The 15,452-nt window shown below is 44.4% G+C and overlaps 1 protein-coding gene across 4 annotated transcripts in view; it reads left to right on the forward strand.

The window, feature by feature from the left end:
- The window catches only part of LOC5513863, a 40,949-nt gene that overhangs the window by 1,569 nt on the left and 23,928 nt on the right, over positions 1–15,452 (forward strand). For 2 of the 4 annotated variants that reach the window (XM_048721973.1, XM_048721970.1), the window contains exons 4-14: positions 177–258; positions 712–796; positions 2,013–2,127; positions 3,164–3,261; positions 3,653–3,757; positions 4,854–4,938; positions 6,474–6,580; positions 7,912–7,998; positions 8,482–8,595; positions 9,338–9,515; positions 9,628–15,402. In XM_048721973.1, the coding sequence (XP_048577930.1) occupies positions 177–258; positions 712–796; positions 2,013–2,127; positions 3,164–3,261; positions 3,653–3,757; positions 4,854–4,938; positions 6,474–6,580; positions 7,912–7,998; positions 8,482–8,595; positions 9,338–9,515; positions 9,628–15,402 (6,831 nt within the window). The remainder of the gene's footprint in view (positions 1–176; positions 259–711; positions 797–2,012; positions 2,128–3,163; positions 3,262–3,652; positions 3,758–4,853; positions 4,939–6,473; positions 6,581–7,911; positions 7,999–8,481; positions 8,596–9,337; positions 9,516–9,627; positions 15,403–15,452) is intronic. The other 2 variants (XM_048721971.1, XM_048721972.1) reach the window with 2 other exon arrangements.

Below are 15,452 nucleotides of genomic sequence, written 5' to 3' on the forward strand. Positions count from 1 at the left end.
TGAATTTTGGGTGACCAGCAGTAAATAAAAATAAACTGATCCAATGGAAATTTCGTTCCCAGTGAGTTCCCAAAAAAATCTGATAAAAATCTAGTTTTATTCAGGTCTGTTACAGAGGGGTTTCCTAGTGTAGTGAAGGCCTGGGTAGCCCTGATTATTCTGGTTTATATGTACAGGGTGGTGGAACTGTTGCAAAGTGGAGCCATCATGAATAAGACCTTTCAGCCTCATGAGGCACACATTCCCTATCTGCTTCAGGTAGGATTAAGACTTTAATGTTATAAGACTTAAAGAGCCTTAGTCAGCCAAGCATTTATTATTATTTTCACTCAATGTTGGTAGAGAAATTATCTGAAAAAATATCAAAATAACCATCTTAAAACAAAATTCCATATCTTTTTTTATTAAGTTTTATTAAAAATATTGCAAAAGGCTTCCCTGATTGTTTCGCACACTTGGTATTTTGCTAGGGTGTTAGGTCTCCTTCTACCCTAGTCACAACAGGATTTGCCTTATGCATCTACTACTGCAGTTTTATCTAAATCAGAGTGTTTTAACTTGAACACTTCTTTATTGTTTTACGTTGTATTTTCTATAAATTTCTACCCCCAGTTGCCTCAACCTCCTCAAAAAAATGAGATGAATCCTAAAATGTACTATAATTGCAGGTGACTTAAATCTAACGATAATTTTCTAAATCCATCTTTTCAGTTTTTCATGGACTATAACTTGTATGGAATGAACTTCCTGAATGCTTCATCTGTCAAGTTTAGATTTCCTGTCAGGCAACTCCCAGGTTGGTACATTAGAGCTCAAAGTAGCTCTCCCGGAGACTCTTTTTATAATGGGCATAAAATTTTCAACCCTTTCCAGAAACAAAAATTATGGGAGCTCTGGGAAAACAGTTCAAAGAGGCCTTAGGGGAAAATGAATATGAAACATAGGCAGTATAAAAAAGACTGCGACCCATTTCTAGGTACCTGCAACCTCAATATGACCCCTGTCACCTTAACCCCAGTACGTCACCCCCAGGTCACCTTTACACTTACTGAACCCCCCCCTAGGGTACCTTAACACCTACTGACTCCCCCCCCTAGGGCACCTTAACACCTATTGACCCCCCCCACCCTAGGGCACCTTAACACCTACTGACTCCCCCCCTCTAGGGCACCTTAACACCTACTGACTCCCCCCCTAGGGCACGTTAACACCTACTGACTCCCCCCCTTAGGGCACCTTAAAACCTACTGACCCCCCCTCCCTAGGGTACCTTAACACCTACTGACTCCCCCCCTCTAGGGCACCTTAACACCTACTGACTCCCCCCCCTAGGGCACCTTAACATCTACTGACTCCCCCCCTCTAGGGCACCTTAACACCTACTGACTCCCCCCCTCGAGGGCACCTTAACACCTACTGACTCCCCCCCTAGGGCACGTTAACACCTACTGACTCCCCCCCTAGGGCACCTTAAAACCTACTGACCCCCCCCTAGGGCACCTTAACACCTACTGACTCCCCCCCCCCTAGGGCACCTTAACACCTACTGACTTCCCCCCCTAGGGGACCTTAACACCTACTGACTCCCCTCCCCCTAGGGCACCTTAACACCTACTGACTCCCACCCTAGGGCACCTTAACACCTACTGACCTCCCCCCCCAGGGCATCTTAACACCTACTGACTCCCCCCCCCTAGGGCACCTTAACACCTACTGACTCCCACCCTAGGGCACCTTAACACCTACTGACCTCCCGCCCCCAGGGCATCTTAACACCTACTGACTCCCCCCCCTAGGGCACCTTAACCATTTTGCTCCTCTTAGGACTCCTTAACACCCTTCTACACCCCTCCCTACGGCAACATTACCCCCTAATGAGTGCCTGTCTGCAATAGCCACAGTTTGCGAAATAAGAAATCATAAAGCTTTGACAAACATATTCTTTATATTTTGATGTTTTCTGGTTTCATCTACATCTCTGGTGTTTAATGTTTTTGTTGATCTCTCATCAGTTAGTAAATCAGTATCGGATGATGCCAGCTTCATGGGATTTATAACTAGTCCCAAAGCGCCAAATTCTCAGCTAGCTTTGGATGTGGAGGTCTGGGATGAAAATACTGTGGCAAGGTAAAACCTGTGCTTGTTTATTGAGCTTACCAGCTTCCCCTTGTGTCAAAACCATCTGCTGGGAAACTCTTCACAGGCTCTCTATTCATGATTGGATGTCATATAGCATTTTATGTAATGCTTAATACCACAGGCCTCCCACCTGCGTCAGTAAAAGATTTCTAAGGACATACGAATTCGCGCAAATAAACATCTTATGCATTTTATCTTCATTCTCTAAATCATGAAATGAACTTCCTTGGGATGTAAATGTATCCATCTCTGGTGTTTTTTCTTTCCAAGAAGCTTCATTTTACGAGTTTAGAGTGATACAAGTTTGACTCGATTTTGAGTCGATACTAAGTATGTTAATAACACAAGGCTGGAAACTTAATTCTGACTACCTCAGCTTCAGTGCGATTTTCTGCCGGATTTTAACCAGTACAAAAACACTGAAACCGGTACAAAATGGAAGAGGGATGAACCTATCCCCGAATCGATCTTTAAAGCAATCCACTTAAAAACCTGTGAGAAATGATTTTTTGACCGTCAAACGTAAAACAGATGGATACATTTTCATCCCAATAAAGTTTATTTCATGATTCAGAAAACGAAGATATAACTCATTTATTATTTTGTTTATTTGCGTGAATTTGTATGTCCTTAGAAATCCTTTACTGATGTGGGTGGGAAGCCTGTGTTAATAATTTGTAAAAAACATGAGTTCTTTGCGCTTCACATTCAAAATCCTATGATGTATGTATTAAAAATTTAAGAATCCTGGAGCAGAGGAACACAAGCATTTAGTAAGCTCACATACTTTCAACAAGTCAAATCTGAAACAGAATGATGCTATCCATGTCTTGACCGGGAATCAAACCCATTTCAGCTGAGGTTAGAAGCCTCATATGCTGCTGCCCTAACACATTGGGCAACCCGTGATCAAAGTTTTATGCTTCATTTACAAAATTTAAATAAAAATATCACAAAAGCTGATGGAAATGGATGCTCTCTGACACTTCAGCTGACAGGGACTTGTTTCTTTTTTTACCGTAAGGGACTTGGTCATGGGTTCAGAGGTTGAGCGGCAGAGTGTTTGTGACCTTGAAGTGGACATCAGAGCCGAAGAAATTCTAAACCAAAAGGAAGTTGGTGGTTGGTACTTTTATAGTTTAGTTTAGTTTATTGGCTTTGTCACACAAGCAATATGGTTAAATGTCTGACATATTTATTGTGTTCGATCATTTGATGAGTTTGCTGTGATATTAGTTTCTCTCTTGTTTTCCATCTCAAGTTCCCATATTATCTCACTTTACATATCATGCACATCAGTCAAATTCATGTTTTTATTCTGTTACCTAAATAGTTGTTATTAAGTTTTTACTTTGTTGCCCAAAATCATTTTTCATCATTTTTTTGACATAAACCATAACCTTAAAACAAAAACAGATTTTGACCATGAAAAGAAATGTTTTTCACAGTTCTAATAAAATCTCTAAATAAATAAATACATAGTCTACAAACATGACAGAGATTTTGTTTTTAGCAAACATTGGAAGCAACCCTGGACTCACTACAATCTGGGAGGATGAGCGTGAGAGACGGAAGGCATCACAAGACGGAACACCTCTGGAGCTGCCCCCTTCACAAGGTATACCCCCTCCCCTTCCCACTAAGTCCCCTCCCTCCTCACTTCCCTTACCCCTCTGAAGGTATGCCCTCCCCTCTCTATCAAGTTAACCCCCCTCTTAACCCCTTACCTCCCCCAAGGTTATGCTCCTCTCCCTACCAAGTTACCTTCCCTCTCAAGGTATGCCCTACACTCTCTATCAAGTTACCCCCTTCCTCTTAACCCCTTACCTCCCCCAAGGTATTGCTCCTCTCCCTATCAAGTTACCTTCCCTCTCAAGGTATGCCCTACACTCCCTATCAAGTTACCCCCCCCCCCCTCTTAACCCCTTACCTGCCCAAAGGTATGCCCCCTCCCCCTATCAAGTTACGTCCCTCTGAAGGTATACCCTCCCCTCCCTATCAAGTTACCCCCCCCCTCTTAACCCCTTACCTGTTCCAAGGTATTGCTCCTCTCCCTATCAAGTTACGTCCCTCTGAAGGTATGCCCTCCCCTCCCTATCAAGTTACCCCCCCCCCCTCTTAACCCCTTACCTGTTCCAAGGTATTGCTCCTCTCCCTATCAAGTTACGTCCCTCTGAAGGTATACCCTCCCCTCCCTATCAAGTTACCCCCCCCCCCCCCTCTTAACCCCTTACCTCCCCCAAGGTTATGCTCCTCTCCCTATCAAGTTACGTCCCTCTGAAGGTATGCCCTCCCCTCCCTATCAAGTTACCCCCCCTCTCTTAACCCCTTACCTGCCCCAAGGTATTGCTCCTCTCCCTATCAAGTTACCTCCCTCTTAAGGTATGCCCTCCCCTCCCTATCAAGTTACCCCCTCCCCTTCCTTCCAAGTATGCTCTTACTTCCAAGTTTACCCCTCCCTACCTCCCTTACGGCTCCTTTAACTTTCCTGCCAAGTATTTCCCTTCCGCCTTTAAAAAATGTGGATAAGCCACTCCTGTTTCCTGTTTACAGTTGAAAATACAACGGTCTTTTTGCAACAAAACTGAGTATCTCAGTTACTCACTTGAATGAGACGATGCAAATGGATTCTATGTGTAGCTTGGCATTGTGCGGGAGCGTAAAATGACGGCTTGATCGGGCTTTACCCTTCTCAGAGGTTTGTTTGTTTACAGATCGTGGGTATCTTCCTGACCACGAGGCCGAGCTCCACTACAAGGCAAAGCTCAGGCAAATCCTACAAGAACATGAACTGCTGTTGTAAGTAAAGGCAAAGCTCAGGAAAATCCTACAAGAGCATGAACTACTGTTGTAAGTAAAGGCAAAGCTCAGGCGAATCCTACAAGAGCATGAACTGCTGTTGTAAGTAAAGGCAAAGCTCAGGCGAATCCTACAAGAGCATGAACTACTGTTGTAAGTGAAGGCAAAGCTCAGGCGAATCCTACAAGAGCATGAACTGCTGTTGTAAGTAAAGGCAAAGCTCAGGCGAATCCTACAAGAGCATGAACTGCTGTTGTAAGTAAAGGCAAAGCTCAGGCGAATCCTAAAAGAGCACGAACTGCTGTTGTAAGTAAAGGCAAAGCTCAGGCGAATCCTACAAGAGCATGAACTGCTGTTGTAAGTAAAGGCAAAGCTCAGGCGAATCCTAAAAGAGCACGAACTGCTGTTGTAAGTAAAGGCAAAGCTCAGGAAAATCCTACAAGAGCATGGACTACTGTTGTAAGTAAAGGCAAAGCTCAGGCGAATCCTACAAGAGCATGAACTGCTGTTGTAAGTAAAGGCAAAGCTCAGGCGAATCCTACAAGAGCATGAACTGCTGTTGTAAGTAAAGGCAAAGCTCAGGCGAATCCTACAAGAGCATGAACTGCTGTTGTAAGTAAAGGCAAAGCTCAGGCGAATCCTACAAGAGCATGAACTGCTGTTGTAAGTAAAGGCAAAGCTCAGGCGAATCCTAAAAGAGCACGAACTGCTGTTGTAAGTAAAGGCAAAGCTCAGGCGAATCCTAAAAGAGCACGAACTGCTGTTGTAAGTAAAGGCAAAGCTCAGGCGAATCCTACAAGAGCATGAACTGCTGTTGTAAGTAAAGGCAAAGCTCAGGCGAATCCTACAAGAGCATGAACTGCTGTTGTAAGTAAAGGCAAAGCTCAGGCGAATCCTACAAGAGCATGAACTGCTGTTGTAAGTAAATAAGAGGACAAGTAGAATATTGAGCAAATTGTTGCTTCAAGCGCTAGAATATTGAACCTAGAGTTTAATGGAAATTAAAGGTTGGTTCTAACTAAGACGTAAGCGCAAACTCAAAATAGAATCCGTCAACATAAGTGCAAACGCAAGAGAGAATTGGCCAAACACAAGCACAAACGCAAACGCAAGAGAGAATCAGCCAAACATAGGCTCAAACGCAAGAGAGAATCCGTCAAACACAAGCGCAAACAAAAGAGAAAATCGGCTAAACACAAGCGCAAACACAAAAGAAAATCGGACAAACACAAGCGCAAACGTAAGAGATAATCGGCCAAACACAAGCGCAAACGTAAGAGAGAATCGGCCAAACACAAGCACAAAGTATCCGTTAAATACACGCACAGCGTACTTGCGTTCTCTTGCGCTTGCTTTCCAGCGAGAATCGGAGAATGACGTGCGTTGCGCTAGCGTCTGTGTCCTAGTAAAAACCAACCTGAAGTTAACAAATTGTGATTGTTAAGAAACCTTGATTGTGAGTGTAGTTGAGCTTGTAACTCATGATGACGATGATGGTGATGATGATGATAATGTTTACACATCTATATTTTCAGGCAAAGCCAGATTGAGAGGTGGGACAAGGCAGATACGCCATCCGAGCAGCGGGACAACATCGGATACCTTACTGCCGAGCGCCCTTCACAGGATACAAACACACAAGGTGCTGGTCTATTGTCTGAAATATTGTCCCTATAGCGCACCTTTTGAGAGCAGTCCACAGCTGTTAGGGACCTACAACAACGACAACGGCAACGCGGACGCTGAGGGCAGAAAATAATTGAGAATTCAAAGAGCCAGACGTGAAATGTACTCTGAAATGGATTCTGTCTGATACATTTCAGCCGTTTTCCAGAAAACCACGACGTGAAAACTCTAAGTTTCACGGTAAATTGAGGACGCGGACGTTTGCACTGTAAACTTCACTAACTACGTTCGCTGCTGTAGAAATAATGTCCTTAGTTTATTTTTATCTGTCCCTGACTAAGGCGATCCTTCCCTCTCTTTTGGTCGCCAAAAAGCTGGCCATTTCTTTTTGAAGGTCGTGACTGCTCATGTCCCTTTAGCAAATCCTGATGACGCGCTTGGGTCATTAACCCCATATTCCTAAAGCCGGGTCTTCACTAGCAAAGGAGACGAAGACTGAGAAAACGCTGGAACAAAAAGCTTACCCACGTTTGAGAATCACACGTGTGTGTTTAAGATGTGGAGTAGACGTGGACAGAAATCAAAGGCTCTGTGAGCCAACTCGTGAATGTAAATTCATTTTCCTAGTTATTTTACCCGTATGTTACACTCGTAAATACTTTACAAGCGTTCACGAGTCTAAAAGAGGAAAAAGGTACAGTCCTTCTATTCCCCACTTAAGTTTCCTGCAGGCAGATTTTCACACGCGTTCTACTTCACGATTATTTTTATTGTCTTATTGTCAAATTCGCTGTTGCGCGACCTCGGCAATTCCAAAATCCTTGTATCGATGGCTTTTATGTTTTCACTGCCGCGTCATAAACCATTTGACTGCACACAGCAAGGGAATTGATTGGTCACGACGGTATGATTGACTACGCTCTATTCCCAGACGAGAAATGGATTTGAATTCTCGACGGTCGCGCAACAACGAATTTGGCTATAAAAAATACCTTATATTTGTAGGCTGTTCAGCTGTAGGAACCATAAATTAGTGATTCTACTTGGTCAATGAATCATAGCCGTAGCAGGCCTCGAATTATGGGGAGAGGGGCGGGGTGGGGGGGGGGGGGAAGAAAACATTCGGGGCCACGATACACAAACATTAAGAAAACATTCGGGGGCACTGCCGCGCACCTACTGGTCATTTCCTTATAATTGATGAAAATATTTAGGGGCTTCTACGGCCCTGTGAAGCGCTTCATTCAATAATTTGAATGTCGTAGTAAGGGTTCTTTTTTCATTACTTCAGTAATGAAAAATAATTGATTAGAAATTTTGTGAGCTGACTTGCCTTTGTACTACTAGACGTCAATGAACGTGAGCCCGTGGTGAACGCAAGCATTGTACAGGAAGTCGTTGAATCAAGTCAGCGGTCACTTTCACAGGCTTTAGGTACTATCATTTGAAAATAACGCAGCGATAGATTTATTGATATTTAGTATAAATCCACTCACATACTATCACGAATCTCGCAATTTGATTGGCTCCCGTCCTCACTATATATTGAGCCATAGATAGCCGGCGTTTTCGCATCAAAAGCGGTTATTCGCGCCTCGTTGACTATCTATTGACTCATAGAAAACTCGAACTCGCAGTCTAATTGTTAAATATATTTTTCGGCTATTGAAATATGTATACGTGGCCTAGTTGTTATCGTGTGGGCCTCTCACCGCTGTGGCCCAGGTTCGACTCCTGGCTCTGGCTGGGAACTTTTTCCTAGTTCCTGCCTTGATCTGAATTTGTGTCACAAGTGAGTTGAAGTTATTGCTCCTTACAGATGACTCTAGAGTTTATTGTTCTTTCTTTTTTCTAAATTATCAATACATTTCTTATTTCATATTTCTCTTTCTTACTTCATATCTTTATTTTCTGCAGGTAGTCCACTTGACTTAGATATGGTTGATATGCTTGCTAGTCTGGCCGAGGAAGGCCAGTCATCCCCAGGCCCTCTCGTACATGCTAGTGGAGGGAGCCTGTTTGAAGGTCAAGGTAATGCGAGCGTGGTTTTCAAAAATAAGCTCCATGGGAAACGCATGGAGAAAGCAAGCAACTGTCCCAACTGATACAAACACCGCTGTCAGTGCAAATGGCGATTGACAAATGACAGTTCTACGATCGAAAGGACCCATGGATCCAAATTCAGAAAAATATAATAAAAACATACGGCTATCCATTAAATGTAATTAATGTATGGTTATGACATCGCTTGAGTTTATTTACCACCATTGTTGTTACAAATAATTACTACCCATAAGCACCTTTCGGTCGTAGAACTGCCATTCTGCAATTGCCATTCGCCGTTTGCGCTGACAACCTTTATTGTAATAGGTGTATATTAGAGTCTCTTACGGGCAAGTTTTTTAGCGGGATATTTCGAAATTTCTTTGCATAATTTGTCTTCAAATTTTGAATAGAAACAATAAAAAAGGTATGCCCGACTCTTTATGGAATGTGATGTTCCTAAGTATGCGCTTGCTCTGGACAAACGTACAACACAAATTGTATGAACATAGGAAGACAAATTTTGTAAAATCACAGGGTACCCAAATCAAGCAGATCGTTCCCATTTGGGTCAATACGCAGCTCTTACAAGCTGCAATTTGATTGGGCAAATGAACAATATCCGCACCTCGACACAAAGAACGAGAAGAATAGAGACAAAAAACTCCTTTGTAGAACAAAGATAATAGGAGACAAAGCAGCTGCGTGCTTACTCTCCCATTTTTCCCAGAGTACGCAGATGAAGACGAGTCTCAACAAGAAAAGGAATCCGTCGCCGCCGCGGAGATGGAAGAGTCGCTACTCATGTCCCAGCAGGTCTGGGATGACACCGATCTCCAGGGGGGAGGGGGTGGGGAATCCAGTGAGGCCCAGGGGGATCATGGGAATGCCGTCCCGTCTTCACTCCGGTAAGGCGTCATCCTATGTTTGGTCTCGTGACTCACTAAATTTCACTCGCTAGAGAATTCTGACTTGACTCGCGTGACGTTTTAAGGCTTACGTGACGTGGTTTATTTATAGGTTGTCACAGTTCAATTTGGAAGGGCTTGACGACACTTGGGCCGATTCGTTCAGTGATGAGATCCCTCAGGTTGACGGTACCTATGAGGAGGAAGAGGATGTCACGCGCCCCTTGTCCAAGCTTGTCACGCAACCTGTCACTCAGTTTGTTGCCCCAATAGTCACGCATTACGACACCGATATCTCTCAGGTTGACGGTACCTATGAGGGGGAAGAAGATGTCACGCGCCCCTTGCCACGGCTTGTCACGCAACCAGCCACACAACCTGTCACTCAGTTTGTTGCTCCAATAGTCACGCAATACGACACAGAAATCTCTCAGGTTGACGGTTCCTATGAGGAGGAAGAGGATGTCACGCGCCCCTTGCCACGGCTTGTCACGCAACCAGTCACACAACCTGTCACCCAGTTTGTTGTTCCAATAGTCACACAATACGACACAGACATCTCTCAGGTTGACGGTTCCTATGCCAATATCGAGAATGTCATACGACTTTTGGACCCTGAGGACCAAATAAGCCATTGGATTCCTCAAGTGGATGGTGCGAATGATGAAGATGACACTGATAACGTTCAACTAGAATCCCGATCACAAGGGCAACAGCGACACTCAAATAGCAAGTCCTCGGTACAGTCCTCCTCTGAGCTAGTCAAACGTGCAAGAACCACCCGTAGACTGGGCGTGTCCAGGGTCAAAATTCGCGTGAGTCAGACTCACTCTCAGCCCTCACAGGCAACGGCGCGGACGCAAGAGGTCACAAGAGATGCGGCCTCACAGGATGCCAGCGTCACGACCCAGGGAAATACGTCGCATAGAAATACAAGAGACGTGATGTCACAAGAAAATACAATAGACATGACGTCACATGGTACCATCATGATTTCAAAGAAAAGAGAGCTGACGTCACAGGATGCCAACAAGACGTCAAAGAAAACTACAAAAGGTTTGCCGTCCTGGGATGGTAAAGAATTAGTGACGTCACACAAAAACAAAAGAGTGACGTCAGGGAAGGTCGAAAGTGGTAAAAAAGAGGTGTCTAGAATTATTGAAAGTGACCCAGTTAAAGGGAATGTTCTCATTCACTTTGCAGAGCAAAGTAGCAACCAAAGCGGAGAGGTCATTGAAAATGAGTCGCCGTTTAGTTTAGAACTAAGCGAATCTAGTTCAGAAGACGAACTAGTAAACGCCAAACACTCCAAACACGCCAAATCCATTAGATTCATTAGCGAGGCCCATATTCCTACACTAACGATCGATCAGGAACGACTAGGTAACCAGTCAACGAGTGAGCTTACTACAACAACGGCGGAAAATTCAACACTTCAGGTGAAGGCGATCGGCAATTCTACAGAGCGGCATCGAACTATTGCATTGAAAAAGGGGAATGTCGTAGGTGCAACGGACAAAATTATGAGTGATAAGCAAGAAGAAGTTGCCCACATCTCTGATGGAAAACGCACTACATCAACTTCAAAAGCGAAGGCAGAGAGAATTGAAAAACTCAGCGTTGATGGCGAAGATGACAAAAGTGCTGGTGGTAAAACACGTCATGCAGTTACAAGGATGTTATGCACTAGGGAAGACGAGGAACGGGATTTTGACAAGCGGCAAAGAAACCAAAGAGGGGTAACCGTTGGCCATGGTATTGCCCCTGATAATCGCCCTGCGATGGCTTCAACATCGACTTCTGAACATCGAAAGAAGACTAGCTACCGACGTCTTAGATCTATGGTGTTTGGAAAAACTGGAAGAAAAACGAAAGAGATCAAAGTAAGCAGGAAGCAAGCAGAGAAAGTTTCAAAGGGAACCCGAAAGGCGAGTCATGGTGTAGCTAAGGCAACGCGTGGTGGATTAGCAAATAGAGGCGTATTTCAAGGAAGAGGTATATCTGATGAGAAATTCTCTATAACATCATCAGAAGAACAGCAGAGGCAGGAAAACAAGGGAGATCGGCAGAAAAACAGAGAACAAAGACGGTATATTGAGGAACAGATAGGGGGTAACAAAGAACATGGGCGGGGTCATGCGGATGCTTCTGATAGAGACTTGCCTATTAAACTGTCGCCACAACGACCTGCCGCTGTCACCGAACTGAAAGATGTTGAAGATACCGTGACGAAATCAGAGAAGATGCAATATGAATACGCAATGTTAACTTCGGATAGGCCCTTCATTAAACAAATGGAACATGCTAGTCCTACCTTGACGAAGGGCATTGTAAATGTGGACACAAAATCCGCAGAGGGACGTACCAAAAAATTCGAAGAGTCTAAGGCAGTTTCAAATGTTAGACTCAAAGCGAATAAAATGATTAGGGGAGGTATTAAGAGACAATCAGGTGAAGCCTTAAACAAGAATAAAATTCAGGGCAGAGAAAACCTTTCATATGATGCGGCGGAAGACGATGAAATGCCAGTTGCAAGTAAATACGACAAAAGGCTACTCAAGCTGACAGTAGAGTTACAAGACGTTTCTATGTCAGAGGTCTTCCATTCAAAATATCAGCTTGCAAAACTAAGACACCTCGAACGCCGGAAGTTTTTGAAAGCAAGAAAAGCTTCGGAAAGCTCACGCTTTTCAGCTAAACGCGCGCGTACTGACACTGCACGGAGATCCCCTTTAAAGACTGACAAAAGGGTGGGACGATATGGGATGCTTGACGTTGTTGTTAGAACGTCTCCCTCAAAAGCCGGTTCCGCATGTTCCTTAAAGTCAAGTTCCCAAAATCCTTTGAAGACTAATGCCCAAAGTCCCTTAAAGTCAAGTTCCCAAAGTCCTTTGAAGACTAATGCCCAAAGTCCCTTAAAGTCAAGTTCCCAAAGTCCTTTAAAGACTAATGCCCAAAGTCCCTTAAAGTCAAGTTCCCAAAGTCCTTTGAAGACTAATGCCCAAAGTCCCTTAAAGTCAAGTTCCCAAAGTCCTTTGAAGACTAATGCCCAAAGTCCCTTAAAGTCAAGTTCCCAAAGTCCTTTGAAGACTAATGCCCAACGTCCCTTAAAGTCAAGTTCCCAAAGTCCTTTGAAGACTAATGCCCAAAGTTCCTTAAAGTCAAGTTCCCAAAGTCCTTTGAAGACTAATGCCCAAAGTCCCTTAAAGTCAAGTTCCCAAAGTCCTTTGAAGACCATTGCCCAAAGCCATTTGAAGTCAAGTTCCCAAAGTCCTTTGAAGACCAATGCTCAAAGTCATTTGAATTCAGGTTCACAAGGTCCTTTAAAGACAAGTTCACAAAGACCTTTGAAGTCAAATCCCCCAATTCCATTAAAGGCAAGTTTAAAAACCACCCTAACGTCAAGTGTCCCAAGTCCTTTATGGCCAAGTTCCTCGTCCAAGTCATCCAATCAGCTTAAACGATCACGTCCCGCAAGAGTGCCCAGTGGCTGTGAATCTAAACGGCGCAAGCTTTCTTTAAAGTTGAAATCAAAATCGACTGAACTCTCGGGAGAACAAATTGGGGGTCGCGAGGAAACAGTTGCCGGTAGGTCAGACGACTCAGCGTCTGTCCAGGAACGGGACCCAGGACTACCCCTACACTCTACCAGTTTGAACAGAACCCCGCGCAGAGAACGTCAGGAGAACATGCCGTCCTCAGAGGACAATTGGGTCAGTAGTAGCTTTGTTAGTAAAGGAGAGAAAAGTGATACTGAAGACGTGACAGGTATTTCTTCAAGTCCTGTGTGGGATAAAGGTATGGAATGTGCATATGAAAACACTGTTGCTAGCCAAGAATCTTGGAAGCATAAGAGATTCCAGGAAAAGGAGGAATTCATGAAAAGACAGAAATTCCAGGAAAATCAGAAATTCCGGGAATCCCAGGATGAGCTCCGGGACATTTCCAGACAGGAAGACTGCCACACTGTGCACGAGACATTCCTGGAAGAGGACTTTTCACTGAAGTCACAATTGTCCGGTAATCTCTCAGATGATATGTTCGATAATGCTTTATTAAACATGTCTTACATGTCTCCAATAGCCGTAGATGTGAGGCCCTGCTCTCCTCCGTCACCTTCATCACCCACTCCCTATGAAGACGTGTTACCCCTTAGTGAAACGCTCAGCCCGCCATGCCCTGTTGGCAACATCAGAGAAGGTATTTCTAAGACAATAATGTCCGAGAAAGGTACTGTTACTCATAGAAGAGATAGGGTAAATGTTATAGAATTTGGTCAGTTTTCTGCGGTTGCGTTATCCGAGATTGAAGGGAACGATGCTGAGCCCCAAGTAGGAGAGACTCAGACTTGGTCTGATTCTATGGGTGAAACGTCTGATGTCACGCCATGTGGCACTAGTAACGCAAAAACAATAATTGATATTGGTCGATGTGTCATCGGGCAGAGTCGCGCAATAGCTACGAGTGATTGTACACAACATCACATAGGGCAAAATTACGCAATTACTACTAGTGATAGTACACAACATCACATCGGGAAAAATTACGCAATTGGACCAGGTGGCGCAATAACTACGTGCCACGCAAGATTGACGAGCGATTGTAGTACCCGCAAAGAAGAGGAATATCTTACCAGCCAACCTTACGCTAATACAATGGATACAGTCCCTTCAATTGCGTGTTCCGTAAGACCTGTAGACAGTGAGCACGTGAAAGAATACATGGTTTCGTCGTCTGTTCTAACGGCGTCAGGGCAGTATGATACTGGGCGTGGTTTGCACTCCCCTTCCCCTCTTCCCAAAGCATCACAGATAACAACGCCTCGTCGAGAGCAGTCATTTGACGAGAGGAGTCTATTTTCACCCTACAGTTCAGTGGACATCACGGCATCGCCGTCAATACAGATGCCCTCCCCTCCCATAGTGGCAAAGACGACCCCCCGGACACCACAGGAGTTGCGTCCGTCGCTATCTCAATTACACGCGAATGAAAACGTTAAATATCCAGAAACCATTATCCCACATTTGCCTCGTAACGTATGTGCTACTGGGGATCAACATTTTAATGGTGAAATCATTAAGCTTCGACATGGTGATGAGGCTGTTGCACCTCGGCATAGTGATGAGGTTACTGAATCTCGACGTGTCGACGAGGTTACTAAATTGCGACAATGTAAAGAGTTTACTGAGCCTCGACATGGGGATGAGGTTTTGGAACCTCGACATGATGATGAGGTAACTGAGCCTCGACATGATGACTCTACCGAGACACCATTTCCTCTCTCTCGTGTGGCTTCTTCGTTGATTGGCAGCCAGAAAGAATGCACACCGTCTTCTCCATTAACTAATGTCTCCACACGGTCCTCCTCCGAGGTTGTCTCAAGAGTATTCCCTCAAGATCGTTCAGACGGTGACCCGAACTCGCAGTCGATTTTGGAGGCGAATCTCATTGAAGATCTAGACTCTTTTGGACAGAGAGATAGATGTGATGGAACTTCGCGAATCAGTCGTCAAAGCAGAAGCCGTATTGAGACCGATGTGTTTCCAACTAAGCGTAACTTATCCCATAGCTTTAAAGATGTGAAGACTAGCGAATCAGAAAGATCGACTCCAACATTGATTTCAAGGTTAATTGCCGATAAAGATACAACACAGGATAGCTTAACTGCGAACCTTGAAGATAAACGGCTAGAAGAACAAGTAAACGCAGCTGTCCACGTGACTGTTGATTCTCCATTGGTTCATTCATATCAAGACGTCATTACGCCATTGCGAGGGCCGCCTCAAAAAGCCGAATTGATGGCAGGACTAAAGCATCACGGGATACCACAGTTTCGACATCAGCCGGCATTTTGTAGTAACCCGGATGATGTCCCAGAATTTCCCTGGTAAGTACCAAGGTTGTATTCATCGCCAAATCACCAACATCGCCATAATC

The sequence above is a fragment of the Nematostella vectensis genome, chromosome 14, assembly GCF_932526225.1.
Source record: "Nematostella vectensis chromosome 14, jaNemVect1.1, whole genome shotgun sequence".
Taxonomy (NCBI): domain Eukaryota; kingdom Metazoa; phylum Cnidaria; class Anthozoa; order Actiniaria; family Edwardsiidae; genus Nematostella; species Nematostella vectensis.